Source organism: Littorina saxatilis, linkage group LG11, assembly GCF_037325665.1.
Source record: "Littorina saxatilis isolate snail1 linkage group LG11, US_GU_Lsax_2.0, whole genome shotgun sequence".
NCBI classification, from domain to species: Eukaryota; Metazoa; Mollusca; class Gastropoda; order Littorinimorpha; family Littorinidae; genus Littorina; species Littorina saxatilis.
The window spans coordinates 12,933,439-12,947,824 of record NC_090255.1 but is presented as its reverse complement, the minus strand read 5'-3'; the positions used below and the strand labels follow the sequence as shown (position 1 = coordinate 12,947,824).

At 46.2% G+C, this 14,386-nt stretch overlaps 1 protein-coding gene across 2 annotated transcripts in view; it reads right to left on the bottom strand.

Moving 5' to 3' along the window:
* Positions 1 to 14,106, bottom strand: part of LOC138979782 (calmodulin-like) — a 21,535-nt gene extending 7,429 nt beyond the window's left edge. The window contains exon 1 of one of the 2 annotated variants that reach the window (XM_070352517.1): positions 13,593 to 14,106. In XM_070352517.1, the coding sequence (XP_070208618.1) occupies positions 13,593 to 13,609 (17 nt within the window). In that variant the 5' untranslated portion in view covers positions 13,610 to 14,106. Of the gene's footprint in view, positions 1 to 12,137; positions 12,285 to 13,592 lie in introns of those variants that run through there. The other variant, XM_070352518.1, reaches the window with a different exon arrangement.
* Between the last annotated feature and the right edge of the window lie 280 nt (positions 14,107 to 14,386).

Below are 14,386 nucleotides of genomic sequence, written 5' to 3'. Positions count from 1 at the left end.
AGGATGTCTTCTTCGACACGCCAGCATTAGGCCCATTAGGATGTCTTCTTCGACACGCCAGCATTAGGCCCATTAGGATGTCTTCTTCGACACGCCAGCATTAGGCCCATTAGGATGTATTCTTCGACACGCCAGCATTAGGCCCATTAGGATGTCTTCTTCGACACGCCTGCTTTAGGCCCATTAGGATGTATTCTTTGACACGCCAGCATTAAGGTCCATTAGGATGTCTTCTTCGACACGCCAGCATTAGGCCCATTAGGATGTCTTCTTTGACACGCCAGCATTAGGCCCATTATGATGTCTTCTTCGACACGCCAGCATTAGGCCCATTAGGATGTCTTCTTCGACACGCCAGCATTAAGGTCCATTAGGATGTCTTCTTCAACACGCCAGCATTAAGGCCCATTAGGATGTATTCTTCGACACGCCAGCATTAAGGCCCATTAGGATGTCTTCTTCGACACGCCAGCATTAAGGCCCATTAGGATGTCTTCTTCGACACGCCAGCATTAGGCCCATTAGGATGTCTTCTTCGACACGCCAGCATGAAGGCCCATTAGGATGTCTTCCTCGACACGCCAGCATTAGGCCCATTAGGATGTCTTCTTTAACACGCCAGCATTAAGGTCCATTAGGATGTCTTCTTCGACACGCCAGCATTAGGCCCATTAGGATGTCTTCTTCGACACGCCAGCATTAGGCCCATTAGGATGTCTTCTTCGACACGCCAGCGTTAGGCCCATTAGGATGTCTTCTTTGACACGCCAGCATTAGGCCCATTAGGATGTCTTCTTCGAAAACGCCAGCATTAGGCCCATTAGGATGTCTTCTTTGACACGCCAGCATTAGGCCCATTATGATGTCTTCTTCGACACGCCAGCATTAGGCCCATTAGGATGTCTTCTTTGACACGCCAGCATAATTAAGGCCCATTAGGATGTCTTCTTCGACACGCCAGCATTAAGGCCCATTAAGATGTCTTCTTCGACACGCCAGCATTAGGCCCATTAGGATGTCTTCTTCGACACGCCAGCATTAAGGCCCATTAGGATGTCTTCTTTGACACGCCAGCATTAGGCCCATTAGGATGTCTTCTTCGACACGCCAGCATTAAGGCCCATTAGGATGTCTTCTTTGACACGCCAGCATTAGGCCCATTAGGATGTCTTCTTCGACACGCCAGCATTAAGGCCCATTAGGATGTCTTCTTTGACACGCCAGCATTAGGCCCATTAGGATGTCTTCTTTGACACGCCAGCATTAGGCCCATTAGGATGTCTTCTTCGACACGCCAGCATTAGGCCCATTAGGATGTCTTCTTCGACACGCCAGCATTAGGCCCATTAGGATGTCTTCTTCGACACGCCAGCATTAAGGCCCATTAGGATGTCTTCTTCGACACGCCAGCATTAGGCCCATTAGGATGTCTTCTTCGACACGCCAGCATTAGGCCCATTAGGATGTCTTCTTCGACACGCCAGCATTAAGGCCCATTAGGATGTCTTCTTCGACACGCCAGCATTAGGCCCATTAGGATGTCTTCTTCGACACGCCTGCTTTAGGCCCATTAGGATGTCTTCTTTGACACGCCAGCATTAAGGTCCATTAGGATGTCTTCTTCGACACGCCAGCATTAAGGCCCATTAGGATGTCTTCTTCGACACGCCAGCATTAAGGCCCATTAGGATGTCTTCTTCGACACGCCAGCATTAGGCCCATTAGGATGTCTACTTCGACACGCCAGCATTAAGGTCCATTAGGATGTCTTCTTCGACACGCCAGCATTAAGGCCCATTAGGATGTCTTCTTCGACACGCCAGCATTAAGGCCCATTAGGATGTCTTCTTCGACACGCCAGCATTAAGACCCATTAGGATGTCTTCTTCGACACGCCAGCATTAGGCCCATTAGGATGTCTTCTTTGACACGCCAGCATTAAGGCCCATTAGGATGTCTTCTTCGACACGCCAGCATTAGGCCCATTAGGATGTCTTCTTTGACACGCCAGCATTAAGGCCCATTAGGATGTCTTCTTCGACACGCCAGCATTAGGCCCATTAGGATGTCTTCTTCGACACGCCAGCATTAGGCCCATTAGGATGTCTTCTTCGACACGCCAGCGTTAGGCCCATTAGGATGTCTTCTTTGACACGCCAGCATTAGGCCCATTAGGATGTCTTCTTCGAAAACGCCAGCATTAGGCCCATTAGGATGTCTTCTTTGACACGCCAGCATTAGGCCCATTAGGATGTCTTCTTCGACACGCCAGCATTAGGCCCATTAGGATGTCTTCTTTGACACGCCAGCATAATTAAGGCCCATTAGGATGTCTTCTTCGACACGCCAGCATTAAGGCCCATTAAGATGTCTTCTTCGACACGCCAGCATTAGGCCCATTAGGATGTCTTCTTCGACACGCGAGCATTAAGGCCCATTAGGATGTCTTCTTCGACACGCCAGCATTAGGCCCATTAGGATGTCTTCTTCGACACGCCAGCATTAAGGCCCATTAGGATGTCTTCTTTGACACGCCAGCATTAGGCCCATTAGGATGTCTTCTTTGACACGCCAGCATTAGGCCCATTAGGATGTCTTCTTCGACACGCCAGCATTAGGCCCATTAGGATGTCTTCTTCGACACGCCAGCATTAGGCCCATTAGGATGTCTTCTTCGACACGCCAGCATTAAGGCCCATTAGGATGTCTTCTTCGACACGCCAGCATTAGGCCCATTAGGATGTCTTCTTCGACACGCCAGCATTAGGCCCATTAGGATGTCTTCTTCGACACGCCAGCATTAAGGCCCATTAGGATGTCTTCTTCGACACGCCAGCATTAGGCCCATTAGGATGTCTTCTTCGACACGCCTGCTTTAGGCCCATTTAGGATGTATTCTTTGACACGCCAGCATTAAGGTCCATTAGGATGTCTTCTTCGACACGCCAGCATTAAGGCCCATTAGGATGTCTTCTTCGACACGCCAGCATTAAGGCCCATTAGGATGTCTTCTTCGACACGCCAGCATTAGGCCCATTAGGATGTCTTCTTCGACACGCCAGCATTAAGGTCCATTAGGATGTCTTCTTCGACACGCGAGCATTAAGGCCCATTAGGATGTCTTCTTTGACACGCCAGCATTAAGGCCCATTAGGATGTCTTCTTTGACACGCCAGCATTAAGGCCCATTAGGATGTCTTCTTCGACACGCCAGCATTAAGGCCCATTAGGATGTCTTCTTCGACACGCCAGCATTAGGCCCATTAGGATGTCTTCTTCGACACGCCAGCATTAGGCCCATTAGGATGTCTTCTTTGACACGCCAGCATTAAGGTCCATTAGGATGTCTTCTTCGACACGCCAGCATTAAGGCCCATTAGGATGTCTTCTTCGACACGCCAGCATTAAGGCCCATTAGGATGTCTTCTTCGACACGCCAGCATTAGGCCCATTAGGGTGTCTTCTTCGACACGCCAGCATTAAGGTCCATTGGGATGTCTTCTTCAACACGCCAGCATTAAGCCCATTAGGATGTCTTCTTCGACACGCCAGCATTAGGCCCATTAGGATGTCTTCTTTGACACGCCAGCATTAGGCCCATTAGGATGTCTTCTTCGACACGCCAGCATTAAGGCCCATTAGGATGTCTTCTTTGACACGCCAGCATTAGGCCCATTAGGATGTCTTCTTTGACACGCCAGCATTAGGCCCATTAGGATGTCTTCTTCGACACGCCAGCATTAGGCCCATTAGGATGTCTTCTTTGACACGCCAGCATAATTAAGGCCCATTAGGATGTCTTCTTCGACACGCCAGCATTAAGGCCCATTAAGATGTCTTCTTCGACACGCCAGCATTAGGCCCATTAGGATGTCTTCTTCGACACGCCAGCATTAAGGCCCATTAGGATGTCTTCTTTGACACGCCAGCATTAGGCCCATTAGGATGTCTTCTTCGACACGCCAGCATTAAGGCCCATTAGGATGTCTTCTTTGACACGCCAGCATTAGGCCCATTAGGATGTCTTCTTCGACACGCCAGCATTAAGGCCCATTAGGATGTCTTCTTTGACACGCCAGCATTAGGCCCATTAGGATGTCTTCTTTGACACGCCAGCATTAGGCCCATTAGGATGTCTTCTTCGACACGCCAGCATTAGGCCCATTAGGATGTCTTCTTCGACACGCCAGCATTAGGCCCATTAGGATGTCTTCTTCGACACGCCAGAATTAAGGTCCATTAGGATGTCTTCTTCGACACGCCAGCATTAGGCCCATTAGGATGTCTTCTTCGACACGCCAGCATTAGGCCCATTAGGATGTCTTCTTCGACACGCCAGCATTAAGGCCCATTAGGATGTCTTCTTCGACACGCCAGCATTAGGCCCATTAGGATGTCTTCTTCGACACGCCTGCTTTAGGCCCATTAGGATGTCTTCTTTGACACGCCAGCATTAGGCCCATTAGGATGTCTTCTTCGACACGCGAGCATTAAGGCCCATTAGGATGTCTTCTTCGACACGCCAGCATTAAGGCCCATTAGGATGTCTTCTTCGACACGCCAGCATTAGGCCCATTAGGATGTCTTCTTCGACACGCCAGCATTAAGGTCCATTAGGATGTCTTCTTCGACACGCCAGCATTAAGGCCCATTAGGATGTCTTCTTCGACACGCCAGCATTAAGGCCCATTAGGATGTCTTCTTCGACACGCCAGCATTAAGGCCCATTAGGATGTCTTCTTCGACACGCCAGCATTAGGCCCATTAGGATGTCTTCTTCGACACGCCAGCATGAAGGCCCATTAGGATGTCTTCCTCGACACGCCAGCATTAGGCCCATTAGGATGTCTTCTTTGACACGCCAGCATTAAGGCCCATTAGGATGTCTTCTTCGACACGCCAGCATTAGGCCCATTAGGATGTCTTCTTCGACACGCCAGCATTAGGCCCATTAGGATGTCTTCTTCGACACGCCAGCGTTAGGCCCATTAGGATGTCTTCTTTGACACGCCAGCATTAGGCCCATTAGGATGTCTTCTTCGAAAACGCCAGCATTAGGCCCATTAGGATGTCTTCTTTGACACGCCAGCATTAGGCCCATTAGGATGTCTTCTTCGACACGCCAGCATTAGGCCCATTAGGATGTCTTCTTTGACACGCCAGCATAATTAAGGCCCATTCGGATGTCTTCTTCGACACGCCAGCATTAAGGCCCATTAGGATGTCTTCTTCGACACGCCAGCATTAGGCCCATTAGGATGTCTTCTTCGACACGCCAGCATTAAGGCCCATTAGGATGTCTTCTTCGATACGCCAGCATTAGGCCCATTAGGATGTCTTCTTCGACACGCCAGCATTAAGGCCCATTAGGATGTCTTCTTTGACACGCCAGCATTAGGCCCATTAGGATGTCTTCTTTGACACGCCAGCATTAGGCCCATTAGGATGTCTTCTTCGACACGCCAGCATTAAGCCCATTAGGATGTCTTCTTCGACACGTCAGCATTAGGCCCATTAGGATGTCTTCTTCGACACGCCAGCATTAAGGCCCATTAGGATGTCTTCTTCGACACGCCAGCATTAGGCCCATTAGGATGTCTTCTTCGACACGCCAGCATTAGGCCCATTAGGATGTCTTCTTCGACACGCCAGCATTAAGGCCCATTAGGATGTCTTCTTCGACACGCCTGCTTTAGGCCCATTAGGATGTCTTCTTCGACACGCCTGCTTTAGGCCCATTAGGATGTCTTCTTTGACACGCCAGCATTAAGGTCCATTAGGATGTCTTCTTCGACACGCCAGCATTAAGGCCCATTAGGATGTCTTCTTCGACACGCCAGCATTAAGGCCCATTAGGATGTCTTCTTCGACACGCCAGCATTAGGCCCATTAGGATGTCTTCTTCGACACGCCAGCATTAAGGTCCATTAGGATGTCTTCTTCGACACGCCAGCATTAAGGCCCATTAGGATGTCTTCTTCGACACGCCAGCATTAAGGCCCATTAGTATGTCTTCTTCGACACGCCAGCATTAAGGCCCATTAGGATGTCTTCTTCGACACGCCAGCATTAAGGCCCATTAGGATGTATTCTTCGACACGCCAGCATTAGGCCCATTAGGATGTCTTCTTCGACACGCCAGCATTAGGCCCATTTAGGATGTATTCTTTGACACGCCAGCATTAAGGTCCATTAGGATGTCTTCTTCGACACGCCAGCATTAAGGCCCATTAGGATGTCTTCTTCGACACGCCAGCATTAAGGCCCATTAGGATGTCTTCTTCGACACGCCAGCATTAGGCCCATTAGGATGTCTTCTTCGACACGCCAGCATTAAGGTCCATTAGGATGTCTTCTTCAACACGCCAGCATTAAGGCCCATTAGGATGTCTTCTTCGACACGCCAGCATTAGGCCCATTAGGATGTCTTCTTCGACACGCCAGCATTAGGCCCATTAGGATGTCTTCTTCGACACGCCATTATTAAGGCCCATTAGGATGTCTTCTTTGACACGCCAGCATTAAGGCCCATTAGGATGTCTTCTTCGACACGCCAGAATTAAGGTCCATTAGGATGTCTTCTTCGACACGCCAGCATTAGGCCCATCAGATCGATAGGGACGAACTGGTTATGGATGGGATGTTCGTACCCCATGTAAAAGTTCGGACGGGTATATGGTCCATTTACAAACCGGTCTGCATGTGAAGAATCGTACAAGGAAGGAAAGAAGGAAGAAGGGAGCAAGGACAACCGCAGCATAACTACACAAAAGTGTGCACAGGTTTCGGGCATATAATCAGTTCAAAACCAATTCACAAACATCGCACATAATTATTCGCCCACTGATACGGGTCAGCGAAAAGGGGTTTCTTACCGGAATCGTTGGAACAACAACAATCAATCTTGAAATCTGATGAACTCTATACTTCGACTGTTAAAGGTACTGAACTTGTCAAATCCAGGTGCACGGAGCCCCTGGGGCTTTTAGTCATACCTCAGGCAGCTATCCGTTAGAAGAACTACCAAGTTTCATTGACTTGCACCCAAAGAGTCAAGAACTGCGATTTTTTTACGAATTAATTTCGTACTCGGACCCGGCTGGTCTTGACCTATTTTTGGATCTAAATTTAGATCAGGTAGATCACCACATCATGCACAAAAAGACACGTCACTAGCAAACTATGTCAGACGTCATCATGAGTTTGTGTAAAACAAAATGGAGGCCGGCATCACTCTGTTAAATCGAACTCCGACCAAACACCACGTAATAACTAGGTTAATGTATGCACTCGCGTGAACAAGAAACTGTCGAGCTTCACAGATGTCGTCATTGGGTAGTTTTGTGTTTGTTTTACTACCATAGGAGGATTTTTGAACTGTAAATGCACTCAGCTGCAACAAAAACGCAAAACGAAGGATGTGAGCTGCACTGTGCCTTTGAGGTTCGCAGTGTAACAATGCACCATCAACACCGCATATAAGCCATCAAAAAGGGGTTACCGAGGAGGCATATAACACACACACACACACACACACACACACACACACACACACACACACACACACACGGGGCGAGGACGTAGCTCAGTTGGTAGCGCGCTGGCTTTGTAGCCAGTTGGTCGCTATCAGCGTGGGTTCGATCCCCACGTTCGGCGAGAGATTTATTTCTCGGGGTCAACTTTGTGCAGACTCTCTTCGGTGTCCGAACACCCCCGTGTGCACACATGCGCACGAAAAAGATCCCACGTTCACAGCGAAAGTCTCAGGGCTTGGAAAACACGAAGACACGCATGCATCATCTCTCGTCTCTGATTATCATGATCGTATTTCGATACTTTGACGAGACAAACCCAATGCTGGTGTGTCGAAGAAGACAGCCACAGCGGGCTTGTTCGAATCAAAGTATCACACCATATCTTCAGCGTATTACCAATACCTGTCCCAATATAGACCAGTTGGTCTAAGAGGACGTTAAACCCTAATAGTCACTCACACACACACACACACACACACACACACTCACACACATATATACACACCGTGGCACTACTGATTTCCGCATTGGCTAAAATCTCAAAACTGCTAGAGTAGATCTATCTCTTGTCGCTTTACAGTGGCACCTTTAATGAAAGGACACCATTGGGACCAGGCGAAATTGTCCCTAAATTACAGGTAGTGTGTCATAACAGGTATATTTTAATCAAGTATAGAGACACAAAAAAACAAAAAAAGTGTTTTGTTTTTTATTTTGAGGTGTTCTCTCATCGTGGGGTCGTCATTTAAAGCAGGTACCGAGATACTTTTAGGTCTGGGTATGGTCGGGTACATTGCTTCAGCGTAACGCCCCCTACTGACTGTATCCCTTTAATTCTCCGTCGGAAGTTGAATGTTTATGGTCGACATTTGACACTGGGGTGAAAGAGTTGTGAACTTCTCTTTCTCTGTGTGTCGCTGTTCGTGTATTGTTTAGTGTGTGTTGGGGGTGGGGATGGGTGTGTGTGTGTTGGGGGGGGGATTCGTGTGTGTGTGTGTGCGTGTGTGTGTGTGTGTGTGTGTGTGTGTGTGTGTGTGTGTGTGTGTTTGTGTGTGTGTGTTTGTGTGTGTTTATGTATGTGTGTGTGTGTGTGTGTGTGTGTGTTTGTGTGTGTGTGTTTGTGTGTGTTTATGTATGTGTGTGTTTATGTATGTGTGTGTGTGTGTGTGTGTGTGTGTGTGTGTGTGTGTGTGTGTGTGTGTGTGTGTGTGTTTGCGTGTTTGCGTACATGCGTAAGTGAACCGGCTCCTCTGTCTCTGTGTGTCGCTGTTTACTGTTTTGTTTAGTGTGTGTTGGGGGGGCTTGCTTGTGTGTGTGTGTGTGTGTGTGAGTGCGTGTGTGCGTGCGTGCGTGTGTGCGTGCGTGTATGCGTGCGTTCTTGCGTGCATGTGTGTCAGTGTGTCTGTCTGTGTGCGTGCGTGCTTGCGTGAATGCGTGTGTGTGTGTGTGTGTGTGTGTGTGTGTGTGTGTGTGTGTCTGTCTGTCTGTCTGTCTGTCTGTCTGTCTGTCCACCTGTCAGTCCAGCCTTCCGGCTATCTCTCAGTCTGCCTGTTTTTTCCGCTTTGCGTCAGTCCACATGTGCATGTGCCTGTGTCTGTCTAATTGGAACAGATATATATCCCAATATAAGTCAAAATAATCACTTTTCCGTTACACCCGAGTGCAGTATTATTATTCTTTTCTTCTGCGACACGTAAGAGTCAAACAGCGTGCGCATTGGTGTGATTCATAATGACAATCACATACCATGCCAGCAGGTGCTGTGAGACATGACTCGACAAGCCAGGGTATGGCTGACTATTATTGACAAGAGTTATTTAAAGCCACAGCGATACAACAACAAAGACACGTTCCGCGAAACTCTGTGAAAAGTTTCCGCTTGCGCAGTAGATGAAAGCAGCGGCCGACGTAATCATTGAAGATAGCTAGATGGCAAAAACTAATAGACTAAAGGACATTTGTGACCCTCCACCACGAAATGAGTCGCATGTCATCTCGCTCGGTTCTACGCTAGTAACAGTGTGATGGTTACCTTAGTCACAGGCTTATAACTCAAAGTTTTCGCTCTTTTCTAAAACGGTTTTCACCACTGGATAGAGCATAAAAAAACTCTTTAAGAAAATGTAAAAATATGAAAATCATGCAAAGGTGACATGCGACTCATTCCGTGGTGGAGGGTCTCATTTGTTGGGGAAAATGTGGCGTTTCGCTTTTACAGGAGGCGCCTATGTTTTGTGCAATAAATGAAAATTGCATTTCCTTTCAACACCAATTCAAAGCAGGTGCACAAACTCGAAGCATTGTCAGTTAACTGCCATATGCACGTGACTCCAATGTAGTTTGTTTGTTTGTTTGTTTGCTTGTTGCTTTCTTTCTTTCTGTGTGTGTTTGTTTGTTTGACATGGCTGATTTTCAAACGGCCATGGTAGAGTGAAGAAAAACAGAATGCAGTGATGCGGCATTCAGTGCTGTTTCAGGGTGAGAACCAAAAGGTCGAGGGTCAAAAGGTCGAGGCACAAAAGGTCGAGGACATTTGGTCAAGAGTCAAAAGGTCGAGTGCGACAAAAGGTCGAGGGTGACAAAAGGTCAACAGCAAAACGTCTACGGGACAAAAGGTCGAGGATTAAAAAAGGTCGAGGATTAAAAAAAAGGTCGAGGATTAAAAATTTCGATTTAATTTTCTGTGTCCATTCGTGATGAAAATTCTGTTTCGAGTGCCTATTGTGCGTATCACAGGGGTGATTTGTGAATATGATCACACACACACACACACACACACACACACACACACACACTAACGCTCGAACGCGCGCACACGCACAGACACATTCTTAGTATATGTTTTCACAATTTTGGATGTAAGACAAAACGACAGCAGTAACCTTTGTGTACTGCCTTGTCGTTTCCTTTCTGTGATTTGACGAGCTCAATTCTGTGTCTGTGTCCCTGTCCGAATGTAACTCTTTCTTCGTTTGCAAATGCTTTTAAAGTTTAAATATTTGAAAGAAAAAAGAAGGAAACACAAACTCAAGCTTTTAGCGTATCAGTGACATGTTTCACCAACAACAATCTGTTGAGTGTCGAGCTGTATTCACCGTTGACCACGGTACACTACGCTGCATTTACCGACAAAGCCGTGGGTCCGTGAACACAAACAAACACCCGTCACTCAAGGCACTCTTTGTACGAACACTGTTTTGAAAAACTAAACAAATAACACAACATTTATAAATGCACACAAAGCAGCGTTTTCTCCAAGCAATAAAAAAATTAAAAAAATTAACACACACGTAAACAGAAAATTATGCCGACAGTCTGTTAATCCTCGACCTTTTTCAATCCTCGACCTTTTGTCCCTTAGACGTTTTGCTGTTGACCTTTTGTCACCTTCGACGTTTTGTCGCCCTCGACCTTTTGTCACCTTCGACCTTTTGTCGCCCTCGATCTTTTGTCCACACCCACTGTTTCATGCTCAGCGTTTTAGTCAAACTAATATCCTACGAGCCTATCTCTGTTTCTGTAATTTCATTGTCCTTTTTTACACCCCCGGTATAGGGGTGTGTATAGGTTTCACTGGATGTGTTTGTTTGTTTGTTTGTTTGTGTGTTTGTGTGTTTGTGTGTTTGTGTTCGCATATAGATCTCAAGAATGAACGGACCGATCGTCACCAAACTTGGTGAACAGGTTCTATACATTCCTGAGACGGTCCTTACAAAAATTGGGACCAGTCAAACACACGGTTAGGGAGTTATTGGTGGATTAAGATTAAGAGTGACATATTAATGGTCAAAGGGAAATAACCTTCTCAGTTGGTGGCAGTGAGAATGGTTATTTCCCTTTGACCAACGGGGGTGTTTTTCCTACCTCGACGTACCCTTTCGCAATGGACCCTGTGTTTACATTCTGACTTCTGACTTCTGACTTTTGACTTTTGACTTCTGACTTCTGACTTCTGACTTTCTCTCTTCTGACTTCTGACTTCTGACTTCTGACTTTCTCTCTTCTGACTTCTGACTTCTGACTTCTGACTTCTGACTTTCTCTCTTCTGACTTCTGACTTCTGACTTCTGACTTCTGACTTTTGACTTTTGACTTCTGACTTCGGGGGTGTTTTTCCTACCTCGGAGGAATTTCTTGGGTTTTTTTAATTTGCACAATGCAAAAGTACATGCACATCATAAATTCGTGTCTATGTTGCTCTGACTATGGACACAGATTAATTGACCTGTGCAAATTTGTGCATGAAATAATCCATTAATATTGTTTGAAAAAAAAGTCTGCGAACTCAGATTTTCTTTGGGTTTAATATTTCACAACATGAAACCGTGTTTGCTATCAGTGCTTTATAAATACCGGAGAGACGATTTCTATATCCTTTCGAACTCTCTTGACGTCGATGTATAACGCGTAAAAGCTAACAATGGTAATGCAACCTTTACACGACATTCCATGAACTTACATAATATTTACAACACCACCACCACCACCACCACATCCCTCCCCCCTCTTCTATTTCACTCAGAAATATTGTTGACAATTTCCCCGCTAGTATGCACTTTCTTGCGGTCAAAATAATCAGAATTGCATTGAAAATGAACCTACCTGTTGCAAATGTATTTTGGCTGGGCAAACCTTTTCAAATCTGTTGCTGTCTGCGTGGCACTCTACTCACTGGTTACCTGCGGAACCTTTTAAATGCGAAAGCATTGTCAACCATGCGTAACCCAGATCCAACCCAGCGTGCGACTTTCTACCTTGTGCGTATCTATGTGATTGTGTGATTCTCAGCGTGTGGTTCGCTTTGTACCCCGCTCTGTGTATTGTGTTGGGGAGTGGTGATGAGGATAGTAGGAGGAGGATAGATGTGTTATGGGATCTCTGTGTGTGTGTGTGTGTGTGTGTGTGTGTGTGTGTGTGTGTGTGTGTGTGTGTGTGTGTGTGTGTGTGTGTGTGTGTGTGTGTGTGTGTGTGTGTGTCAGTGTGCGTTCGTTCGTGTGTGCGTTCGTACGTGCGTGCGTGTGTACGTATGTGTGAGTTTGTGAGTGTGAAAATGGACGAGTTAATGCATTTGCAACAGCTTGTACTGTTTAATGATGCATTGGACACATAATTATTGTCCTATTTGAAGCAAACGTAAGGGATTTTATTCCAGTTTACACATTTCTCATTATGTTTCCCATGCGGTGACCAACATTCTTTACAGTATGCCAAACGATGCACTTTTCCGCTCAGTTCTGTCGACGTGTTGGATTTGGTAAATGTCGGACTGTTACAACCGGTTTCTCGCGTTGAAATCAAAATGAACCACACAAGAACGGATTGTTTTTAACATACACACACACACACACACACACACACACACACACACACACACACACACACACACACACACACACACTCACACACACACACATACACACACACACACCACACACACACACACACACACACACACACACACACACACACACACACGTTAATCCAGTCAGTGACTTCCACGGTACAGAGGTATGCCCAGTAAAGTCCCCCTCCTTTATTGTGGAGTAATTGACGTCTTACAAATCACACCCTGACGAGGACCGTAGCTTTTGTGTTATGACTGCAAAACACGCTGTAGCTATTTATCCAGCGTGAATATGGAAACAAAACAAGAAGCACAAACTGTGAAACTACTACTACTACTACTACCACTACCATTACCACTACCACTACCACTACTACTGAATAAGAAGAAGAAGAAGAAGAAGAAGAAGAAGAAGAAGAAGAAGAAGAAGAAGAAGAAGAAGAAGAAGAACAACAACAACAACAACAACAACAACAACAATAACAATTAACAACAACAACACCGACGACAACATCGACAATAAGAACAACAACGACGACGACGACGAAGACAACATCGACAGCAACAACACCAACAACAACAACAACGATGACAACATCGACAACAACAACGAAGACGACGACGAAGACGACGACAACAACACCACCAACACCAACACCAACACCAACACCACCACAACCAACAACAACAAACTAGAGTATCAGTATACTCACAGGTGGGTATTGCCCATGACGCTTTCTCCACCGTTGGGGGTTTACTTCTTTCACGATTCCACCCGCTAGTGTTCAGACTTTTTTCCCACTGTGCCGCTTCATTAGCACGTACAGAAATCCAACCACTGACTGTATATAGGTCCGATGCAAACGCAACCACACCACGTAAGGCACCACTTTGAGTTTTCCCGGAAAGTTTGGCGTCACCGCGTAAGGTTTTATTATATACCCCTGTTTGGAGTATAGATTTTACTTTCTCACGCGGGGGTGACTCAGTGTCAATATAGTGACTGTGTGTTGATCGCTGCGCTGTAAATTAGAGGTATTTGTGCCAGCTTTGCTTGTTGCTCAGAGACAACGAAGGATAAGAAGACGACTTCCTTGTTTGAAAAAAAACCCACCTAAAACATGTTCTCTCTTATCTGTTATCCACCATGACAACACACTGTATATCACGTGCTGTCATTCCTTGCTTGTCATTACCATCCTGAAGAAGTCAGCGACAGGCTGCCGAACATTTTGATGAAGAATTTACCAAAACTGGTTTATGTTGTGTTTTCTTTTCGTTTGAATGTTGCTCTCTGACTCTTTAGCACTATTCTACTTTGCGTGTTTAATGGCTGCTATCAACTATCAAAGTGATTGTTGCATAGTAAGTACTACGATGTGGTAGACTACAAGAAGACAATTCACCTTTGTTTGAGAGATGTAAAACATACGTGTAAACATCAACTGACTGACCGAAACCAAACAGCGTTCCATGCAAACGAATGCATCAAATTTCTAACTACAGA